Genomic DNA, 24,104 nt, shown 5'->3' with positions numbered 1-24,104 from the left:
TGCTGTTTTTTGAGACATGCTGTATTCATTCACTCTGTGAGATTAAAGCCCTCCCATTGCCCTTTTATTCATTACTTCAATTGTACTTTAAAAATGCGGCTTGCTAGCGATACACAGGAATCTGAACCCCTCCTTAGACTGGGAGGAACACAGACTGCAAAAGGGCAAAATCTTTGAGAAAAGGCAGAGGGTGGCCTTCCACATCATCCGATATGAGTATCGGGATAGACTGAATATAGCCGAGTGTGGAAGGTGCACGCAAATGATCCCCCTAGAGCGAGGGCCACAGCATACTGTGCTCACGCAGCAAGAGACTTTTTGTAGGGGGGTTTGGAAATGGACCTAGGAATCGCACATGCTCGTGCGTGTGCTTTTCCTTTTGGCCCACGCTATTGGCCTTTGCGTGCGTCTTTTTATTAAAGACCGCACGCAATTGGCCAAAGGCGGGCGCATTGCTCTGCCCATGGCCTATTGGTGTCTATTACGTGCATTGCTGACATGTGTTTTCAATCGCAATAATTGAAAACACGTCTCGCTGTTGGCATTGCAATCTCTTTCAATACCATATCTTCAATTTTCCCATTGTAAATAGCTCCGAATACACTCGGGTCTTCCACGCGCTATATGCAATTGAAAATAAACAGTCCCAAGTCGTGCCTCCCATCTGTTCAGCCTGGATTTCGAGACATGTTGCCTTCGCCCTTGTAAGCACGACAGGCCAACTTCTTAAATATTCTTTATGCACCCCGCAACATCCACCCCTCCTTCCTGGTGCTGCGAGAGAACTTGGGCCATCACACTTTCTAGACGACTCAATTAAGCGGTCACTACACTGTGGCACTTTCTGAACATGTTGTGAAGGTGGCATTAGGCCCCAAACGGCGAGGAGTTTCCTTGCTGCACAGACAGTGTATTTATAACTGCTTCACCCGGTTCTTCGGAATTGTGGTCGATTGTCCCAGGGTCAGGCACATTTCTAAGTGCTTAGCTGTAGGGAGACCTTCTACTCTTCGTCACATGATCTGCTGCCTATTGCAAGGCCAGAACCCTGTATACAGAGCCCCACAACCCAGTGCTTTGAGGCATCACTCGAAGCTGTATGAAGCGCTTTAATAACGTGCTAGCGCATCAGGATGCCCTTCTGTCGTTTCTAAGCACGGGTGTTTATGTCATCCAGTTTTAATGGTGATCGATTTACTGATCCCGGAAGGATGAAAGGGTGAGTCAGCCTTGCACGGATTCGAACTCGTGACCGTCACATCAATGGTTGTGTTCGAGGCACTGAGCTCTTGTGTATTCTGCGGGCACCACAACAAGCGGGTTGTGTCACCAGCGCATGCATGTCCCAGGGCTCTTGTGTCACTCTTGCTTCAGAGCTGCGTCCGGAGACCGGCAGTTTCGAGGCACTGAGCCCACCCTGTTCTGGTGGACTTTCTTGCACTTTGAGGCCCCGCTTCTGTCCGCTATCTGCTGCTATCGCCCGGATTCCAGTCGTCCCAGAGGCGGGCGCCATATCTCTGGTCTTGATAGAGCAATATGGACTTATCGGGTGCGGCAAATGGCGCCATAACATGCATATTTCGGTGCTTTCCACGCCAAAAACCGCAGGTCTTACATTTGCAGGTTATGCTCTTCCCAGCTAAGTTCCCGAAGGCCTGACCTGCTGAAGATTACTGGGGTAACTGTGGGAAGTGGGGTGCTTACTGCACAAATTGTCGTTATTCGATATGTACCATAACTGTAGTTAGGCACGTGTCCTGGAAATATCACAGTCTTCCTAACCGGGGCGTACACGTCAAACTTCTATAAATGAATCGACCTCAGTCAGTCACTTTGTTTTACTTTATAGTGCACTCAACTAGTCTTCAGCCCACACAGTCCCTGTCGGCACCCAAGCCCTCCTTCCCACCCCCACACAGCCTTCAGTGCGCTATGCCAGCCCAGACACAGACTGCGGCTGCTGACATGCACCCACCTTAAACTTGGCGCTTCCAAGGAATAGCTCTACATTCTTTGCAAATTCACAAGCAGTCTGGCGGTGTTATGTTTCGTTACTGAGTATTTGTAAAGCGCAGTGTTTGGCTTCTTGGCGCTTTGCTTGGTGTTTGGTCTGTAGTGATAATGTGCGGCTACAACGTGGAGCTATATTAATGCTTCTACTGGCATTGCCAGTCTGGCAGTGGCGAGGAGCTGGAGGCAGGTAATGGTCTGGTCTTATGACGTCTTTATTGTTTTGTAGCTACTTCCAAGTATATCACTGTGTCAGCCAAAACTGGCAGATTCTCACTTATTCTACAATAACAAGCAACTTATTATTCAAAATTCTAGTGCAAAATCATATATATGCGACTGGCCCGGTTCAGAACGTTACAGCTTTAACAAGTAGCAAGTGTTTTCTCTTGCAGAGTTGGCACAGCCACACACAGCGTGCACACTTGGGGATTGCTTGGCCAAAACCCAGCACATTATTCCATGTTGTGCTGTCTTGCAACCCTTGCCAAGTGCCAGGGACTGGCATCTGTGCCCTTCTGCAAGGGTGTGGCTGTCAGCTAGGCTTGCATTCCCTCCACCCTCAGAAGCATTGTTTGGAAGTAGAAATTATAAAATAACAAAAAACTGCTATTATTTGGATAAGGTGCGCACCTCATTGCCCCCTCCACTCTGCACTATTGATAGCTGAGCCACTGGTCCAAATATACAGTAAACGCGCACTTAAAATACAATCTTAATGGCCTTTTAAGCTAGTTTCGTGAAATAGCTCCACTGGGAGAAACAGCTGTCCATTCTGGATTTGTTGGGTGCGCAGCAAACCGTGACGAGCACATGCTGAGCTTTGCGGGGTCAACAGGGGGTAAAAGACATTGTCATTTACACCGCCATTACTTAATTAATGCTTCACGGAGGGGAAAAAATAAACAATAACATTTTCAATGCCAATAGCTCAAAACAATGTCATTGCGAGACCTATTGCATTGTAAATGCTGGTTGTTGGTGGCTTGACATGGAGAGTAAAACGTAAACTGTGTGTGACCACCATGTTGCTCTCACGTTGCATGAGCAGAACTTGTAACATACTTTTGATTGTTCAAAGTGTGCTACAAGCTCATTGCGTGCTTCATGCTTTCTCTGGGAGATAGTTGATGATTATCAGACTGTTTTCATTTAATTATTTTAGGTTTTGTTACGCACTGGGTAGTCTGATATTCTGCTACTTGGCTAAACACTTACAAGGTCCCAAAGGCGAGACCTATTTGCTATGCCAATGCTTGTTTTGCTATGGACTTACAAAAAACTATTTCACGGCTTGATTTTAGGTAAACTCAAAGTAATCTTTTCAGGGGGTACCTAAAAAGAGTGTAATTCCCCACCTACGTTCTGTTCTAGCTAACTTGTCTTAGACCACATATTTGAGCGTCATTATTGCACTTTTTGGGAACTGTATAAATTGTAAAACAATGTGTGTGACATGGAATTTGGTCTATTAATGCAGGCCAATAACAAATTAATTAAATACACTTTTGAAAAAGCAAACGTTTCTTCTGATGAAAGTCGGTCTGTGAGAGGAGAAGAGAAACGGCATCAGCAAACACCTCACCAGCAATAATGTGGCTCCAAAAGCGAGACAAAAAACCATAGGTCCAGCCAGGTCGGTCTCATTCATGATGCTTCCATCTGCTACTTTCAAAGGGTGTAACACAGTCAGGGTTTTCTGCCAGATGTGGTCGAAGTTGATCCCAAGCTCTACAGCAGGAAACAAATGTAGAAAATAATTTAACATTCTCCCTGTGTTTTGCATGAATTCTCGTGTGTGTTGTTGGTATCAAATGTGTGCTGTTCTAGCTCACAGTGCAACTAAATTGAAACAGTTCTGTTATTTCCTTATTTTATTTTTACCGGACTTAGTAACTTGCTGATACGCCACTTTTGAGTTGCTATTCTGTGCAATAGGATTTTTTTTAATTACCACTTAGATCTAAACCAACAGCCACAAAATCGTAAATACTGATCAAAGTAGAACAGACAATGTACTCGCTTTGTAGCGTTTTTAATTTCCAGATCTCAATCATGCTTTTCGCCGTCAGGCCACTACTTGTCCATTACACTTTTAAGAACAAACTCTTCAGTCTCTTTCCAACACCGGCCACTGAAACCATAGCAAACCCAAAGGTCTCGGAGCAAGCTCAATTCTGTCGTGATGCAGTGGTACCAAGTTAAGTGACCGAAAAGTGAGGGAGATTTCAGAGAGCTAGTGGTTAAAGCTTGGAACAACGACCTCGAGTCTCATTCCACCCATTGAGCGTGCAGCATCCCATACAAGGGAGCTACTGCAAAGTGTTGCATCTGTCAATATTTTACAGCCTACCTTATAGTGCTTCCTACGCATGACCCTGTTTCGTAACAAGTGTCCTTTTTCTTTTGGATCCCTCATAATACTAATGAGCTGCTGTTTCTGGTGAAACAGTAGAAAATCGTAATCAATGATTGTTGGGATAAAATTCAGGATGAGATCTTCGGAAGTCTTCCTTTTCACGAACAAGATCATCAAAGGCTGAACTGCACTTGAAAAAAAAAATAATTGCTGATCTGTCGTCCTCGAGATATCTTCAACGAAACTGACAATTGAAACAGAGTTGAAATCCATCGTCTGCATTTGTTATTTCAATCATAGAAGTTATATTACTCACAAGGAACCAACACCAAATTTCACTAATATACATACTAACCGGGTAAGGACATGAAAGAAATTCTGCACTAGGTGCCTATCATTGAGGCTTGGAGATTAGCAGCCCATTATCGAATACAGTTGAACACGATAACTTTTACAAATCTAGCAATGCCATAGAAGGAATGCACATCTATTTCTAGCTTATGGAGTTAAAATATCCTAAGATCACCATACGATCATCTTGTGACTAACTAAAACAAGGCTTTCTGCCCCATAATGCCTTTCCAGCCATAGTACAAACGTTTTGTTTCATCATTCGACTAATTAGAATTTGTCGTTCATAGGAAAGAAAAGCATCTTATAAACTATTCCCTCTGTTGAAGGCTAATAAGAATACTTAAGTTGGCTCAGGCCAAGGACGGGCGAGAAAGCAATGGGCAGCTGTTAAACAACTAAAAAGCAGTATTGCTCAACTGCGCAGAATTATAGCCCGTGAAGCAGCAGCATGAAATATGCCATGGGTTAGACTGCACTGCTGCTCAGTTAACTCTAGGCCACAGGCTGGACCGCAGTAAAGCTCTTGACTGTAGACCGAAGGTTGGACAGCACTGAAGGCAAGCTAAATCTAGGCCATGGGTTGGACCCCACAATATTGCCTGGCTAACTCCAGGCCATTGAGCTGCAATGTAGTACATTCAGTTAACTTTAGGCATTTGTGCGGTTGCAATAATGGCCAGCTACCTCTGGGCCAGTGGCTTTTAATTGTGTTCTAGGGGCCTCTGGAGGTCTGTGAAGCACACGCAGGGGTAAGTCACTGCTTAGAATATGAAATAATATTAAGAGATTAATGAAGTGTATAAAAATAAAGGAGCAAACTGCACAACTGAACATTTTAAAACAGTCAGTAAATATGAAGTAATTTGAAAATGGTGGCTAAAAATTAAGTTAGCATCCCCAGATTGATTCATGAGAGCAGTGCAAGAGCATCAAACAGATTATTGTATGGACGATCATTGGCCTCAATTAAAATTAGAAAAGCTCCAACCTTTCCGTTGTTATTATTATTTTTTTAATATTAGTTTGTCAATTAAATAAAATATGTAATAGTGTGTATATTATTTTGATGAATGCTTCTTACTGTATTTTGCATGTGTTGTTTTAAGATTCAATTTATCGAAAATGCTGAAGTCAGGGCCCTTGCTTCCAGTATTTACTCAGTGGGGGGTCCCCAGGTTCCACTAATGATTAAGTGGGGGTCTAAGGAAGTTGAAAGGTTAAGAAGCACTACTCTAGTCCATGGGCTGTACAATTCATCTAAATCTAAACCATAGGTGACTGAATTAAAACGTAGGTAAGAATAGGTCATGGGCTAGTTATGGAAGTGCCTTTAAAGAGATTCAGGTCTATATTTAACAAAGAGAAAAACTGATTTCATTTCATCACGATTAAAGCGATCAGAAAGCATAGTATATTCGTGCCCAATCATTGAGGTGTACATGTGAAAAAACAAACTGTAAAATCAACAGTAATAAAGAACTATTTTTATTTTCCAATGTTGTTGCACAATAGGAATATGATAACCTAGTTGCCTCTTTTTGGGGGATTTGCTTTACTGAAATTAGAATGTGGTTTAAGTAAAAGTAGTTAGTGACTGGCAGTTACCATATTTTTCCCCGCCTTACAATTCTATTGCAGAAATTGTTAACATTTAACGTGGCTAATTCTAACTGTATAGCAAACAACTACCTGATAAATCTATTGGTTTGTGCATTGAGACCTAGGAGAAAGACAGACTATAGACGCACACTGCGGGGTTCTGGTGCAAGGTCGTCAATCTTCATACTCCAATCCTTATTCAAAGACTTTAATAGTGACTATCTGAAGCCGGTTTAGTAATGTAATGCTGGTTGTACATGTTTGGTTGTCTTAGCCGATGTACTTACTCTTCATCAAATAAGGCATTCTGTGGAACAAGTAACACTTTAGTAAAAACAGACAAGGTTCTTCTTAAGGTGAGGGCTGCGGTTGTCACTGAATACCAACCAGGTTTGTCTAGAGGTCATCACAAAATATTTTAGGATCATGTGGTATAATGTAAACATTACCGCCAACGACTGACAAGTGGGCAACTCTTGAGTGGACATGCTCAGTTGCTGGTTAAAGCCTTAACACATACAGACAGGTTAAAAGCGCTGTTGAATTAAGGCACATAGGGACCATTTTATTACGTCAAAATTACACACAGAAAGAGTATGAAAAGTGCCTTCCAAGGAGAACCAAAAGAAAAACTACAGTAAGCACCCAGATAAGGTTCTATTGTATGGATAGTTTAACTAGATGCTTAAACCTAGTTCTTAATATGGCAAAAAAGGGGGAAAATGTGCAGCCAGTCTACTCGCAATAGTCTAAAATGCAGACAAAAAGCAGCGCTAGTCTCTTCAACATTACTTTTGAGATCTAGGTATGAGCAAGATGACATGGCAGTCACTGGAAATGGAAGCGAAAAATAAGTCAGTAGGCTTTCTGCTCAGTTGCTCTTGGCAGTTTCAAAGTTTAGGCATGAGAAACTGCTTTTGACAGTGCAATTTTGATTTCTTTTTAATTATTGAGAAGATTACCAGAACCACTGGGCTGGGCCTAACAGCCAATTGTAACTCAATCAAGGTATTCTGCAAACAAGTGATTTGCACTTAGTATCACAGCATCAGATGAGTTTAATATACAAGATGGGCATACTATAAAACCTTTTTTATGGTGGATTAAAAAAAAAGATGCAGATAGTGAAGTCACAGTGTGGGGATTATTACATTATAATCCATCGCACTAGAAAGGAACTGACTAATTACATGCACATTCAGGTTTCAAATGATGTAATACTCTCCGTTCTATGACTGCCGTCTGTTGAGGGAATGTTCCATAAACATTCCAATTGCACTCCATTAATAAAGGGGTATAATTTTGGATCCACTCTTCCTGTAGGTATTCCCTATGTTACTTGTTAGCTTTACTCATGTAAAGTTGTTTTTGGTTACATTATTGTTCTGTACACTAGTTGTGATCTATATATATATATATATATATATATATATATATATATATATATATATATATATATATATATATATATATATATATATATATATATATATATATATATATATATATATATATTCACTGAAAAAACCATAGGTTTCACACATGTTATAGTTAGCGGAAATTTTACTGATAAAAAACCAGTGAAATTCCCCCGTTATAGTTAGTGCAGGCAACTATAACTCACGCGACCGCAATCCTCTGCTGATGCTAATACTGTATTTAGACACTTATTTGCCCATGTCTTCTTCCATACATTTTTAGCTATACATATATTACAAATATTTTTTTTTCATAAAGACACATATGTCATCAGCAGAAGATTGCGGTCGCATGAGTTATAGTTGCCTGCACTAACTATAACGGGGGAATTTCACTGGTTTTTTATCAGTAAAATTTCCGCTAACTATAACATGTGTGAAACCTATGGTTTTTTCAGTGAATTTGCAAGGTTTTTTAAATGCTAATTCCTAACTATAACGTGTGTGAAACCTATGGTTTTTTCAGTGAATTTGTACGGTTTTTTAAATGCTAAGTTACTTTACGCCATTCGTGGCGTGCGCGCCCACTTAACGCAGTTCGTTCCGTGTGGAGAGAGTGTGGATAATTTTTTCTTTTATTATTTTTGTTTAAAATATTATAGTTTATCACACCTCTTATAAGCCATGCACAATTGGTGGTCTGCGGCCACCAATTGCACACGGGGTGGGGAAAGTGTGGATAGTTTTTTTTTTTTTTTTTAAATTTTTTACCGTACGCGTACACGGTAAGCGTAATCGGCGAAATTAGCGAAAAAATAAAAATTGCATTTTTGGCCTTGGGGGATCTTTGGGGACTCCCTCAACATGGCTATGTGTGTGGGAGCTGTCTAAACAGCCCCTTTACATGTTTTTTGGCTTTATTTTAAAACCTAACTCTCAGTGCGAGAGAGAAAATGGCGGCCGCCGCTTCCTGGTTTCGGCCGATTCGAATGTTTACTAAGATCTAAGAGCCAATCAGAATCGCGCACGCCACCGTACGCGTACGGTAAGCGTACCGTAAGCGCACCGTAAGCTGGCTCAGATATATATATTGATTTAAAGGCTATTTTCTCAGAATCTACTGCACAGATTTACACCAAACCTACAAAAGGCACTTCCTTGACCTGAGGACTACCTCTCTGCCAAATTTCTAGTAATTCTGTTCAGCCGTTCGGGCTGTAGCCCTGTCTAAAGGTCCTATGGAAAAATGCGTTTTGGGACCCCCCTTTTATCTCAGCCCCCGCTTGACGAATCCCCCCGAGACTTCAGGGTAGGAGCGGAGCGTAGCGCCCCACCTATTTTGAAAAATTTGCGAGGATTCGTCGACCGGCGCCAAAGTTATTCAAAATAGAATGTTGAGGATTTCCTATGGAAACGTGGTCCTAACTATAACTACCTACTGGCGACCGCCAGTAGGAGATAGATATATATATATATAAATATATATATTTTTTTTAATGCATATATAAATTACAGTCTGGGCAAAAACATTTAACCAGCAAAATCTTCTGAAGGAGATTGGGCTTTGACTCCACCCACATTTTGGGGGCAGGGGTACATGTATTAAGTGGGCATATGTTGTGCGCTTCAGCAAAAAAGTGCTTGCCCTCCACTCAGCTTTGATTATTTTCTTTATTTAACCAGGTGCCCGAGAATAAACTTTCAGGGGCACACACAGTACATTGTTATTCTACTAAAGTGTTTTAGATAACTACATCATATATGGTGTTTTTCTCTGGCTGAAGTACAGCTGGAAGGAGGGCAGTCATTAAGCTACATGGGTTTTTATTTCTGGCTCGACAGTGCAAATGTGAACTCACCTTTTAAACAACACCAATATTATTCCACAGTCCTTTGCTTCTCTACAAATACAGATCCATTCTCATAGTATGGACTTCTAATGCTTCACATTACCATACAACATTCTTTTAAAGGCACACATATATGCGTTGTCAACTTTTTTTTACATATGGGGAAAGGTGCAGTCTAAGAATGAAGCAGCTTTAATGAATTACTTTCTCGCCAGTTTAGTGCAATGATTAACGGCAAAAAATAGTAAGGGGGTTGTGCATTATTTTGGAGGTGTCCAAGCCATATATATATATATTGCCTTAACCACTAGAGAATTTCTCCTTTCACAAGGGACATTTAAAAAAAAAAAAAAGTGTACATATAAATTATATCTTGGCAAAACATTTTATCTGGGCAAAATCTTTGATACATTGTACTTCTGAAGGCTGTAAATAAGTGTGTCCTTTGTTCAAACGTAAAGGTTGACGCCGAGCATAAGAAAGCTTCTAAAGGGACCATATTGCTGGATTGCCCAAAATAATGCTAAAATACAAGAATCCATGCACAATTGTGGCAGAGACATGCACATGGCTACCTTCAAGCAGAGGTGGCTCATCCTCAAAGCTGCTGCCATAGACGGCCTGTGGTGAAGTTGGAGTGTATGTCGCCGATGGCTGGTAAATTTGCCCTGAGTAGGGCTGCTGTTGATGCATCATCTCGGGGGGAACATACCCGCCTTGTTGCGGGTATCCATAAGCACTGTACTGCCTAAAAAGTAAAGCAAAATCTCCATAACAAAGAAAAGTGAAAGGCTTACAAATAAAGACCACATATTTAACCTGTGCAGATTTAGCATATGGATTTTTTAAGAACCTATTAAAAGTGGAGAAAACACGGACGTGCAAATTCAAGTAATATGCTTAGGATTCCACAACGATAACTCAACGCTTTACTGCTTCCCAACACATAGAATTCTGCTTTCAAATGTCCTGCTCGCCTTATTATATACCAAAAGTAAAAATGCTGAATTTTGGGCTTAAGCAACAGAGGCACATTAATTAGAACTAACTTTCCATGGCTCTTCCTCTCTCGGATCAGATCACAGCAACGTGGTCTGCTACCCCATCTGATGACCCATCAAAGTTTAATGCACTTTTCCAAGGGGGATACTTGAGTAACAATAATGGCAATTATCAATCAAACAGCAGCAACTGCATAACTTACACGTTAGTATATCTCAAAAGCATGAGAATGTTTAGTTTTAGGGGGGGTGACGGGGGTAACAGAAAGTGACCATAATCAAAATACTACTGCATCAAACGACTGCTGATGTGGATTGGTGATGGCTCATCTGCCAGCAGTATGCTCATTTTTATGGTCTGGCGTGACAGTGCAGCTATTGCAAGACAATTATGTGAGAATCACCAGGAAGGAGATAGGGCTTTGGCTCCGCCGAAACGTTAGGAGCCAAGAGTACATGTTTTAAGTGGGCAGAGATTTTTTGCTTCCACAAAAAAGTGCCTGCCATCCCTGCAGCTATGATTATTTTGTTAATTCATTGAGCTGCCTGAGATTGAACTTTCAGGGGAACACACATGACATTGTAATTCTTTTGACATGTCTTAGATAATAAGATCATTTATGGTGTTCTTCTCTGGACGCAGGAGAGCTGGGAGGAAGGCAGTCACTAAACTACATGGATTTTTAGGTCTGGCTCGACAGTGCAACTTTAACCTCACATTTTAACTTACACCAATATTAACCTCATATTTTAACCTACACCAATATTATCCTACAGTTCTTTTCCTCCACACAAATACACATCCACTCCCATACTATCTACTTCTAATGCTTCACTTTAGAATACAAACATTCCATTACAATTTGGAGATATCCAAGCCATATGTATATCATCTTAACTGCTAAGGAATTTCTCCTTTCACAAGGGACATGTAATGCCAATTTCTATATTCCCAACCAAATGTATCAGAGCAGGATGTAATAAGCAGATGTCACCACATGCTATGAAAGAGATTGAGCCCAATTCAACATTTTAATGCAACCATTTGCAAAATCAAAATGGCTGTGTAAAATTTTCAAATTAAAAATTACATATTCCAAAATGGTATTCACTCAACTTGATTTAAGTGCATCAAATTCAAGATGTACTGACGTTTACAAGTGAATCCACACAAGAATGATGGTGAGATTGGTTGTTTCAGTTTCCATGAAGCTGTGGGCCTGACGTAAAAAAAAAGTAATTGCAACCTGTGCGTTTTAGAAAATCATGGGGTTTGAGACCACAAAATGTTTTTTTCTCTGTATAAAACCAATTTCAATGCTTGGAAAAGCATTTCCGACTCGCAAAATGGGTTTACTGAGTCGTACCAACTCACAGTTTTTAAGGTGCATTCCTTCATTTTCACTTTTTGGTATTGCATCATCTTGGGACACCTTCCCCTTTATGAATGGTGTTGGCAGCTTCCGGGGAAGTAGAAAGTGGCCCATGGCACCTCTTTCTTTTGTTTCCAATGTTTTGCCAAACTGGAAACATTGTTTTTAAATTTTTTTTAAGCACCACCTGTTTCTTTAAGGAAAACGGGTTGCTTTGAAAAATGAAAAAGGATTTAGCATGTGGAAATGCAAATGCAGGGATGGTGGTCTGCTGTTCCTTGCAAATCACTATCATTGTGATTGTAGTCCATAACAAGAGGTAACAAATAGCGACATGCCTAACATTCATTTTGCAAATCATTCTGTGATGCCCTGAAAATGGACATTTTGTGATTCAACCTATTAATACTTAGGTTGCATTGTTAAATAGTCATAAATGATCAGTGCCTAATTGTTTACTACAATTTTGCAAACTGTCTCTTTGTACATCAGGGAGTACATTTCTTGTTTCAGACAACAAAGCAGTAAAAGTTGACACAAAATAAACATATAATTGATTCATGTGGGCAAATCTTCAGCAAAATGCCTTTCAGTCTACATCAATTTACTGCCATGTTCGATTTCCCATGGTCCCTTGGTAGTTGGAAATCCCACAAGACTACAACTTTGTTTACTGTAATTTCTGGTTGTTGTGGCAGCTATATATTATGTATTAAATTAAGAACTTTTTCAAATTCCAGTTTTCCTACGCATTAGGTACAAAATGTGGTCACAGTCCTGTCACATCTCATCACACTCTGCTTTTCATATTCATCTATGTTAATTATGTGGGATTAGTTACCTTTCCTACTCTTTTTGCTGTTTAGAATGTTTTTAGTCTTCATGTTGTCGGTTGTTACAACGAACGTTTTGCCATACGTTTCCGACATTGCAAACCCCCATTTCAACTTCAGTGACAAAAGTAGCTTACGGCCGCTTATGTTCCTACAACTCTTAATGGAGTAAGTAGTGAATCTGAAACTAAATGCTGTTAAAACGGAGGTGGTTGACTTTATAGCTTGAATGTGGGCTGGAGCAGTAGGTTGGCATCCTATTGCTCAAGCAAGCTAAACAGTTCCTGAACATAGGCGTTTTCTTGTCAGAGGACTGGCATGTACAGACAGGTGCATGTTGTAATAATGAAATGTCAGTACCATGGAATGCTCTGCTGCTTGCATCTCGCCACATGTGCAAAGATACCCCTTGCAGTTGGTGCAGAACAAGGCTTCTCAAATGTTATAGCACAGTAGAGAATTCCAACAAACTGTTCCATCCATTGTAATTTGCACTGGCCCTCCGAGGCCGATAATCCTGTCACAATGCCCAAAATGATTGTAAAGAACGGGTTTTAAGCCACTTGTAGAGCTAGAAACACGTCAGCCTAATTCAGTGAGCAAGCTGGAACATAATGCTTAGCTGCTTGCTTTGAGTTCTTTACTCAAGATTAGAGACTTCTGCCTCTGGAGAGGCGGAATGACCCAAGCATTGATTTTATCAGTAAACCTTGTCGGGCAGGCCTTTCACTGATTAACCTCTTATTTCTCAAAGATGTCACGGTTTTTCCACTTCTGCTCCTATAACACGCACAGATGTTCATTATGGTACTTCAACCAAATGCTCAGTGGTGAAAGATGCCATTATTACTTTCCACATTTATTTGTTTAAAAAAACAAAACAAAAAAACCCCCACATTATTGTGTTCAACTAAGTTTTTGACTTGTATCACAAAGACTTCGTGATGTGCAATATAAAATTATACTTCAAGGCCACGGGGGAAGGGGTTTTAAAAGAAGGCCGCGTTCATCATTTATGTTGATTCATTTAATTAATGTTTTCCTTGTTATCCCACGCAAATTGTGTTGCAGTTATTTCAAAGACTTTGGGGTCTATTAGGATAGCGGTGGGAAAATCACTCTGACCGCCATGGTAGCAGGAAAACACCGCCCGCTAGGACCGCGGCATAACCGCCGGTCCAATTATTATGCTCTGCAGTCGAAATCCAACCGCGGCGGTACGATCACGGCATTTAACATTGCGGCGGTTGCTGCTGCCAGCAGCACCGCCGCGATGTCCAAAAAAGCATATCTGTCCAAAAATGAAAAAACAGCTCTGGACAAACTTATGGAGAATGAAGAGATCATCATCAAGCCTGCGGATAAGGGTGGGGCTATCGTTATCCTTCAAAGAGAAAAATATGAAAAGGAAGTCGAACGACAGCTGACTCAAGAGAACATTACACGCGTTCCGATGAGGACTTCGTAAATCTAATAAAACAAAAACTCACCTCTTTAATAAATCTTGGAGAAAGCGAGGGTTGGCTCTCAAAGAAAGAAGCACAATACATGATCAACAATAGCCCTAGAACACCACTTTTATACGTTCTTCCAAAAGTGCATAAGGACATCGAAAACCCCCCCGGAAGACCAACCATCTCGGGTGTTAGAAGGCGACCTCAGAGGGGCCCGGAGGTGGCCCTGACTGTCCTGAGACCAACCCTTGAGGTATCGTAGCCGGGCACTAGCGGGAGACTCCTCAGGGGAGGAATCTTGTATCTAGGATCGTACACTCGGCACCACACGACAAAGAGACACCACACCGAGAGTTCTTAAGAGCAAATCTTTATCAGATCGGAGTGGTAAGATCTTTATGATCAGCAAGGCAATATATATACAAGTAGAGCGCGGGCTCACAAAGTCTTGGAGGGGGGTTAGGAGGTAGCGGGACAGTCTTTGGGGGAATGGATCAAATGCAGGAGCGTATCCGGCGCACAGCTCACAATCCTCGAGCTGGGGGATAAGCTTGTCGTCGTGGGGTCCGGCGGGACCAAGGGAGTCTGGGGGCGCTGCGAGACACTCAGCAGGCTCGAGTACAAGTTCGGAGGTCTTACGATCTTCAGGGAGCCGCGAGTCACTCAGCAGGGCTCAAGCACAAGTTTGGAGGTCTTACGATCTTCAGGGAGCCGCGAGTCACTCAGCAGGGCTCAAGCACAAGTTCGGAGGTCTTACGATCTTCAGGGAGCCGCGAGTCACTCAGCAGGGCTCAAGCACAAGTTCGGAGGTCTTACGATCTTTCAGGGAGCCGCGAGTCACTCAGCAGGGCTCAGGGCACCCCTTGTTATAGGGCGACTCCTCTTTGATGTCCGGAGTCTGTGCAGGCAGGGGTCTTGTCACCTGGGGGTCGCTGGTTGGGGGTTTCCTGCCATTGTCCTTTGATCCTTTCAGGGCCGGGTCGGGAGGAGCCCCAGACACCCAGCAGGCGTGGAGCCAGCCCTCGGGGAGGCCGGCGGGTCGATCAAAACCCACCTTCCCAGGGAAGCGCAGAGGTGTGATGGAAACTGCTCCTCCCTTTCTCATCCCAAGGGGAGCGCGATGTCCTCCAGCCGGAGTGGCGCCTGTAGGCTAGGGTCGCGCTGGGGCCGGGCGGCCATCTTGGTGCCTGAAGTGGGCACGCGGGCCCGGGGTGGCCGAAGGAGGAAGGCCTACGGACGTGGGAAGTCCGGGTCGGGTGTGTGTGTTCTGGTGGGAAGGATCGGCCAGGCCAGGGGCTCGGGGCTGGTGTGAGGTGCAGGGGTCAGGTCTGACTATGTTACGAGGGCCGGGTCTAACACGCGTCCCCCCCAGCTGAAAGCCGGAGAGAACAACCCATCTTCTTGGGGGTTCTCTTCGCTGAGGCGGAAGAATCGGGAGAGGCCATCGGCGTTGGCGTGGTCCGTACCAGGGCGATGTATCCACGGTGAAATCCATCCCCTGGAGGGAGATTGACCACCGCAGAAGCTTGGGGTTTTCTCCTCGCATCTGCATGAGCCATCGCAAGGGGCGATGGTCGGTCTGGACCCTGAAATGGGTGCCAAACAGGTAAGGGCGTAGTTTCTTGAGGGCCCAGACTACTGCGAACGCCTCGCGCTCGATGGTACTCCATCTCTGTTCCCGGGGCAACAGCCTTCGGCTGAGGAAGGCCACGGGCTGGTCCAGACCCTGGTCATTTACTTGGGAGAGGACGGCTCCGATGCCATGCTCGGAGGCATCAGTTTGTACCACAAACTCTTTGGAGTAGTCGGGGCCTGGAGGACGGGGGCCGTACACATGGCCGTTTTCAGGGCATTGAACGCCTCTTGGCAGGCAGGGGACCATTGTACCTTCTTGGGCTGCTTCTTGGACGTGCGCCCCGTGAGGGGACCGACCAGGCTGCCGTAATTCCGGATGAATCTCCGATAGTAGCCCGTGAGGCCCAGAAAGGCTCGGACCTCTGTTTGGGTAGTGGGAGGTTCCCAGGCTAGGATGGCGTCGATTTTGGGCTGTAGAGGGGCGACCTGCCCGCTTCCGACCTGGTGCCCTAGGTAGGTTACCGAACCTTGCCCAATCTGGCATTTGCTGGCTTTCACGGTGAGGCCCGCCTGGCGTAGGGCGGTTAGCACCCTCCGGAGGTGTTGGAGGTGCTCGCTCCATTCGGAACTAAAAACTGCGATATCGTCGAGATATGCAGCGCTGAATTTTTCCAGCCCGGCCAGGACTCTATTTACCAGTCGCTGGAAGGTGGCCGGGGCATTTTTCATCCCGAAGGGCACTACGCGAAAGCGATAGTTCCCATCCGGGGTGGAAAAGGCGGACCGCTCCTTGGCTCCCTCTGTGAGCGCAATTTGCCAGTAGCCGCAGGTGAGCTCGAAGGTGCTGAGGAACCGTGCAGCTCCGAGCCGGTCAATGAGCTCGTCGGCTCGGGGAATGGGGTGGGCATCGGCTGGGGTGACCTCATTGAGTCCCCGGTAGTCCACGCAAAAGTGGAGTTCCGGGGCGACCCAGGGGGCGGCTGCTTTTGGGACCAGGACCACGGGGATGGCCTCAGGGTAACGAGTGGCATGGTCCACCAGGACGAGGATGAACCGGTGCCCCTGGGAAGTTGGGGGGTCCCGAGGTCCTACAATGTCGATCCCGACCCGCTCAAAAGGGGTACTGACGACAGGGAAGGGCTGGAGGGGAGCCTTGCGCTTCCCTCCACTCTTCCCACTGGCCTGGCACATGGGACAGGACTTGCAGTGGGCTTCTACATCCGCTTTCATTCTGGGCCAGTAGAAGTGAGTCACGAGGCGACTATGTTTTGTCCTGACCCAAGTGGCCTGCGAGGGGGACGTCGTGGGCCAAGCCCAGGAGGAGGTCTCGGAAGCGTAGGGGTACCACCAGCACTCGGCCGGACCCTAGCTCCACCGACTTCTGTTCGCTGTACAGAAGGTCATTCTCCCAATAGACCCGGTGCGTCCCCGTCTGGTCGCCTGCGGCCTGGGCCTCTGCCTGTTGCCGGGGCCCGACCAGGGAGGGACAGGTAGCCTGCTCTCAGCAGAACTCCTCTCGGGAGGGGCCCCCTTCGTGGCGCCACTGTGCTAATTCGGGCAGATCGCCTAACTCGGTGTCTGGGGTGGAGTCGGAAGGCGGTGGTTCGTCACTGGCGAGCGACTCTTCCGGTGGGGGGATGTGGGGGCCCTCGGTCGAGACCATCCCATCTTCAGGGGTCGGGGCGTCGTCGACGTCCCTCAGGGGGGTCAGTCGAGCCGCCATGGATCGAGTGGTGGCGCACACCCACTCAGGGAGGCCCATCATCCCTAGGAGGGTCTTGCGATCAACTTGCCCCCAGGGGGAACTTTCCAGGTCGTTCCCCAGGAGACAGTCGACGGGCTGGGATGTTCTCACTGCGACCTTCAGTTTACCGACCACCCCTCCCCACTCGAAAGGCACCAGGGCTACCTTACATAGGCTTTCTGTGTTGTCGGCTGAAATGACAGGGCAAAATACGTTGGGGAGGACCTGGTCCTCGTGGACTAAATGGCTGAGGACACCGGTGATGCTGGCCCCGGTGTCACGGAGGGCTTCTACTTGGTGGCCATTGATCGTGACGAGCTGCCCATATTTCTTTGTGTTAGAGGGCAGGAGGCTCCCAGGGACCATCTCTCTATCTCCTAAGGACACTAGGGCCATAGCGGCGGGTTCCCACTCCTCGGCCTCCTCAACCTCCTACCCCAGGGCTACCTTGGCTATCTGTCTAGCGGGGGGTGCTGCCTGGTTGGTGCGTGGGGCCATGGGGCATTCAGGGTCGTTGGCGTAATGCCCGGTGCCCCCGTCTCAGGGGGGGGGCCGGATACAGCTGGTGGGGGTGCCGGGAAAGGCGGAGGTTGGGACTTCGGGGGACTAGTCTGGGGCTCTCTCTGCCCTCCCTGGTTTCCCCCCCCTCTCTGGCGGGGTGGTCCCTGACTGGCTCGGGGGTACTCTCCTACAGGGCCCCGGGTGTTGGTCCAGCGATCCGCCTCGACAGCCAGCTTTCTCGGGTCCGTGAGCTTGCTGTCGAGCAGATGCTGGCGTAGTTCCACAAAGCAGTTGGCAGCCAGGTGTTCCCATAACATAAGGTCAGTTAGTTCTTCCAGGGTGGTTACCTTGCTGCCCTTGATCCACCCATCGAAGGCACGGCTGAAGAAATTCACATATTCCACCCAGGTGGTACCCGGGATGTTCCGGCAGTCCCAGAACCGCTGGCGGTACATCTCCGGGGTGAGGCCGTACCTTGTGAGGAGGGCCGCTTTCATGTGTTCATATGAGGTCTGCATGGAGGTGGGTAGGTCAAGCAGGGTGTCTCTTCCTTCGCTCAGGAACCGTCCCCATAACCCAGCCCCCCCAATCCTTCTGCGGGACCCAATGGGAGGTCATGGCGACCTCGTAGGCCCGAAACCACTGCTGAATGTCATCATTCTTGTAATATTCCTTGACCACATCCTTGGGGATGTGGACCTTCTGTTCCGTCGGGGCGGCCGCCTCCCGGTTCCCCGGGGGCCGCGCTTCTTCGCTTCTTGCTTTCAGTTCTATTTCCTTCAAACTGCTTTCATGTTCTAGTTGAAGTCTCCTTCCCTCGTGTTCTCGTTGGAGTTTCTTCTCTTCCAGTTCTCCTTGCACTCGCAACTGTTCTACTGCTAGCTTTTTCTCGGCTAATTTCAACTTGCCCTCAATTTTGAGTTTGGCTAATTCGAGCTCGTGATGGCGACTTTTTTCTCTGTCTGCGAGTTCCTCCGGGGATAGGCCCCAGTCTGGTACCAAGCCTCGCACCTGGTTGCTGCTGCGTTCTCCTTGGGAGGGTCCTGCTTCGTCGTGGGGCTCCACCGCTCCTTCTGGGCGGGGGGCTCCCGAATCCACCCAAGCTTTCAGTGCCTTTTGCATATCTTCTTTGGTGTTGAGACCAGTGGTAGCGAATCTGAGTTCCTTACAGAATTGCTTTAGTTCCCTGTGAGTGTACTCTTCCAGCTGTTCCACCTGGAACACGGTACTGGCGTCGTCTTCTACGAGAACCACGGTGTTTCCTTCTGCCATCTTTGTCGGTAGTGCGTCAGCTGTTCACGGTACGATCTCTAGATTATGGGCCCGAATCCCGTTGCTTGCCACCAATGTTAGAAGGCGACCTCAGAGGGGCCCGGAGGGGGCCCTGACTGTCCTGAGACCAACCCTTGAGGTATCGTAGCCGGGCACTGGCGGGAGACTCCTCAGGGGAGGAATCTCGTATCTAGGATCGTACACTCGGCACCACACGACAAAGAGACACCACACCGAGAGTTCTTAAGAGCAAATCTTTATCAGATCGGAGTGGTAAGATCTTTATGATCAGCAAGGCAATATATATACAAGTAGAGCGCGGGCTCACAAAGTCTTGGAGGGGGGTTAGGAGGTAGCGGGACAGTCTTTGGGGGAATGGATCAAATGCAGGAGCGTATCCGGCGCACAGCTCACAATCCTCGAGCTGGGGGATACGCTTGTCGTCGTGGGGTCCGGCGGGACCAAGGGAGTCTGGGGGCGCTGCGAGACACTCAGCAGGTTCGAGTACAAGTTCGGAGGTCTTACGATCTTCAGGGAGCCGCGAGTCACTCAGCAGGGCTCAAGCACAAGTTCGGAGGTCTTACGATCTTCAGGGAGCCGCGAGTCACTCAGCAGGGCTCAAGCACAAGTTCGGAGGTCTTACGATCTTTCAGGGAGCCGCGAGTCACTCAGCAGGGCTCAGGTGTTTCCAAGGCGAATCTGCCGGACAGTCCCAGGGCACCCCTTGTTATAGGGCGACTCCTCTTTGATGTCCGGAGTCTGTGCAGGCAGGGGTCTTGTCACCTGGGGGACGCTTGTTGGGGGGTTTCCTGCCATTGTCCTTTGATCCTTTCAGGGCCGGGTCGGGAGGAGCCCCAGACACCCAGCAGGCGTGGAGCCAGCCCTCGGGGAGGCTGGCGGGTCGATCGAAACCCACCTTCCCAGGGAAGCGCAGAGGTGTGATGGAAACTGCTCCTCCCTTTCTCATCCCAAGGGGAGCGCGATGTCCTCCAGCCGGAGTGGCGCCTGTAGGCTAGGGTCGCGCTGGGGCCGGGCGGCCATCTTGGTGCCTGAAGTGGGCACGCGGGCCCGGGGTGGCCGAAGGAGGAAGGCCTACGGACGGGGGAAGTCCGGGTCGGGTGTGTGTGTTCTGGTGGGAAGGATCGGCCAGGCCAGGGGCTCGGGGCTGGTGTGAGGTGCAGGGGTCAGGTCTGACTATGTTACGAGGGCCGGGTCTAACATCGGGAGTGAACTCCATACTTGAAAGACCAGTGAAGTATGTTGATACCTTCCTAAAACCTTTGGTAAAAGACACTGTGAGCTATATAAAGGACACTATGCAAGCGATTACTTTATTGGAAGGACATCCCTTTGATGAACAAGAGGAATATCTAGTAACGCTTGATATCGTCAGCCTTTATACGAACATCCCACAGGAACAAGGCTTGGAAGCAATCGAGTTTTTCCTTGACAAGCGTGAACGTCCCCACAATGTCCCTACATCTTTTATCCGGAGATTGGCGGAAATCTGCCTAAAATACAATTTTTTCACATTTAATGGAGCCCAATTTGTGCAAATCAAAGGAGCCGCAATGGGCTGTCCATTTGCGCCGGAAATGGCCATCATGTTTATGGCATTATTTGAAGACAGGTGGGTCTACAGTAATAATCCATATGACGGCCACATTAAAATGTGGTACTGTTATATTGATGACGTTTTCATGCTGTGGCGAGGTAACAAGGATCAACTACTGGATTATGTAAATTGGATCAACAACAGGAACAGAGATATCCAATTCACTGTCAATTATGACAAAAGTGAGATGAACTTCCTGGACCTTCTAATAAGACATGAAGATGGGGTCCTCTATACAACTCTGTATAAGAAGACGACGGACAAAAACACTACACTCCACTTTTCGAGCTTCCATCAGAGAAACCTACGGGAAAATTCGCCCTTCAGTCAGTTTTTACGGATAAGACGTAACTGCATGAAAAAAGAAGACTACTTTGAAAATGCAAATGCCCTGATTCTGAAATTGGTGGAGAGACAGTACCCAAAAAGACTACTGAAGAAGGCTATGAAGAGAGCCTGGTACATCCCCAGGGAATCGCTACTGACACCCAAAGAACGAGGAGAGGATGTACCCTTGGTCTGCGTCACCACGTTTTCTGGACGCACCAGCGAGATGAAGAAAATAGTCCGACGAAATTGGTCAACTGTAAAATCCTTAGAACCACTAAAAAATCTTCCCATCTTTGCACTTAAAAAAAAATCGCAGCATAAAGGACAAACTAGTGCATGCAAATACAGCAAGGAAGAGCACTAGCCAATCAATCCGAACGGTGTTATCCCTGCCACCAATTAAGGGCCATCTGAGGTGTGGCAACTGCTCATCCTGTCAAGAGTACCATTGAGGGTGAAAATTTGTAAAACACGAAACCTTCACGAATTGTAACACGCATAATGTGATCTATTGCGCTTTGTGTCCTTGTTCCTTGGCGTATGTCGGAAAAACAACTCAAGCCATCAAGACTAGGATGACTCAACACCGTTCAAGAATTAAATGTAAGATCGTAAACGCACCAATGGTAACGCATTGCCTTGAACATCAACATAGCCCTAAAGATATAAAATGGACCATACTTAAACATGTGCATGGAGCTAATGTTGATGACCTCCTCTCCAAATTTGAAGCTAAAACCATTATGTATCTGAATACAATCGACAATGGATTGAACGAACTTAGCGAACTGAATCATTGGTTCTAAACTGGTCACTTTACAGCTCTTCTTTCATTCCTCCCTTAATGCCAACTTGCACTAACAGTCCATTTGAGCACTAGATAAGGATTGATGAAACTAATGAACGAACAACCCTTTGTAGCCCCCATAACATGAACTTCGGATTAAAAGGTAGACTTTAGCACAACAGAACATGTCATTTACCGTTAGTAAAAATGTATATTTACATTTGGAAAGTCGTTGGATGGAATAGTGTCTTAAAATCTATCATATAATATTGTGGAATGATGCTATTTATGTTTTAACTTTTTTCGATTCCTTATATGTAACCTGTACTATGTTAAACAGTCTGATTAACCATCTTCAAAAATACGGGGCATATGCACAGCTTCAGGATCATGAATTGCAATAAAGCACTGCAATTAATAAATTGCCAAAAAAAAATCAGAGTATACAACTACATGTTTGGTTTACATGTGCCCTTTAACCCCTTCAGTGCCCGCCCCTTTCCCCGCCCAGTGCCGGCCGTTGCATTAGCGGGCGGGGTCTATGACGAGCTGGACTCGTCATGGGCACAGCGCCACCGCGGCCCATGACGAGTCCAGCTCGTCATGGGCACTGAAGGGGTTAACCTTGAACTTATACATCCCTAGGTCTAGAGTGCCGGACCACTAGATGTAAAAGAATAATATCTTCCCAGCTAATCAAAAGCACAGTCGGTAAAGACTTTACCTCAAAGCTACACTGATGACAACATGCCGTCGGGTGCGTGCTGGCTCGAGATTAGACTCAAGGGCACAGGCACAGATAACAAGTCCAAATAAAGTCATTTTGCCGTCAACCTAAGAAATTGTTCACTTCAGAGTGCCCCACATCGGCCCTAATAAAGTTTTCACCACACTTGAGTTGAGACATGCCTGCCCTGACCGTGTCTCTGAGCCGACGAGACACATGTAGGTTTAGAATCCCGTCCCAAAGTACATAAAAGAAGAATACTACTTCAGCTAGTTTTGATCGCAGTCGGCAAATATTTCAGTCTTGGAAGTAAATAAATTAAAGCCCCCTGCGCATCTGTGTGATACCATGCCACCGGGTTCGCCCCTGCAACTGGTCACTCTATAGTGCCCCACAGATGTCGCAATAAAGTTTTTATCACGCTCGAGCTGAGATATGCTCACCCCGAACGCGTTTCCAAGGCGACGAGACACGCCCCTTCCACGCCCACAGGCACGTCACTATTTGTGAAACCCGGAAACAGGCAGCGGGTTTCTCTCGTATACCCACGAGTACGCTGCACCTACTAACGAGCGTCCGAGCTGAGTCGCGGTAGCAGATGGCAAGCGATCTGAAAAGGAGCACATACGCCCGCTACAACTGTTTCTGAGGTAGGAGTTTAAACACCTTCGAGATGCATTCGCAAGCACCCGGGTGTTTTGGTTGACTCGAACACCTTCAACCGTAATTCCTTCAACACAGGGGTACCTACACTAGCTCCCAATCACCGGTGTAACTTAGGAACTGCAAGATAATGAGGTGGGGACCACCTTGATACCCTCACGTTTACCCAGCCACTAGACACGCTGCTTGTTTCACCGTCACTGCTTCCATACTACCAGTGTGATTTTTGCCATTCACTTGCGAAGAGAGGTCCGGTCGGAGCACATGTAAATACAAACTAACCTCACCCTGCCCGTTTGTCACGTCTTTGGCCCACTATTCCTTTGAGGAGCTAGAGATAGAGATATCCGTCCTTAAAATTAGATTTTCCTTTTATCTGTTGTAACTTTTCAAATTAAATTCATTATTCTAAGCGTTGGTGAGGCTACACCAATATAGACTAGATGCCCTTTTTTTTGCTCTAGTCCTACAGATTCCCACTCGGAGATACAAGAACCAGGAATCTTACATCTGTAAATACGACTGTGGTACGTAGGAATATCCTTCCTTTTAATGAGTCACTATACGTGTAAACATTTTATTACATTTGTCACCTTTCTGATCAAGTAATTGGGTCTCCTTTACACAATTAGATACCTC

General features: G+C 46.1%; 1 protein-coding gene across 1 annotated transcript in view; it reads right to left on the bottom strand.

Moving 5' to 3' along the window:
* YIPF5 (Yip1 domain family member 5) overlaps nt 1–24,104 on the bottom strand; it is a 112,394-nt gene that overhangs the window by 50,450 nt on the left and 37,840 nt on the right. Inside the window, exons 3-4 of the mRNA XM_085618124.1 lie at nt 10,166–10,338; nt 3,596–3,741 (exon numbers count right to left, since the gene is read on the bottom strand). Coding sequence (XP_085474250.1) covers nt 3,596–3,741; nt 10,166–10,338 — 319 coding nt within the window. The remainder of the gene's footprint in view (nt 1–3,595; nt 3,742–10,165; nt 10,339–24,104) is intronic.

The sequence above is a fragment of the Triturus cristatus genome, chromosome 7 (genome assembly GCF_964204655.1).
Source record: "Triturus cristatus chromosome 7, aTriCri1.1, whole genome shotgun sequence".
Lineage (NCBI taxonomy): Eukaryota > Metazoa > Chordata > Amphibia > Caudata > Salamandridae > Triturus > Triturus cristatus.
The sequence above is the reverse complement of the archived record's forward strand: the minus strand, read 5'-3'. Positions and strand labels throughout refer to the sequence as shown.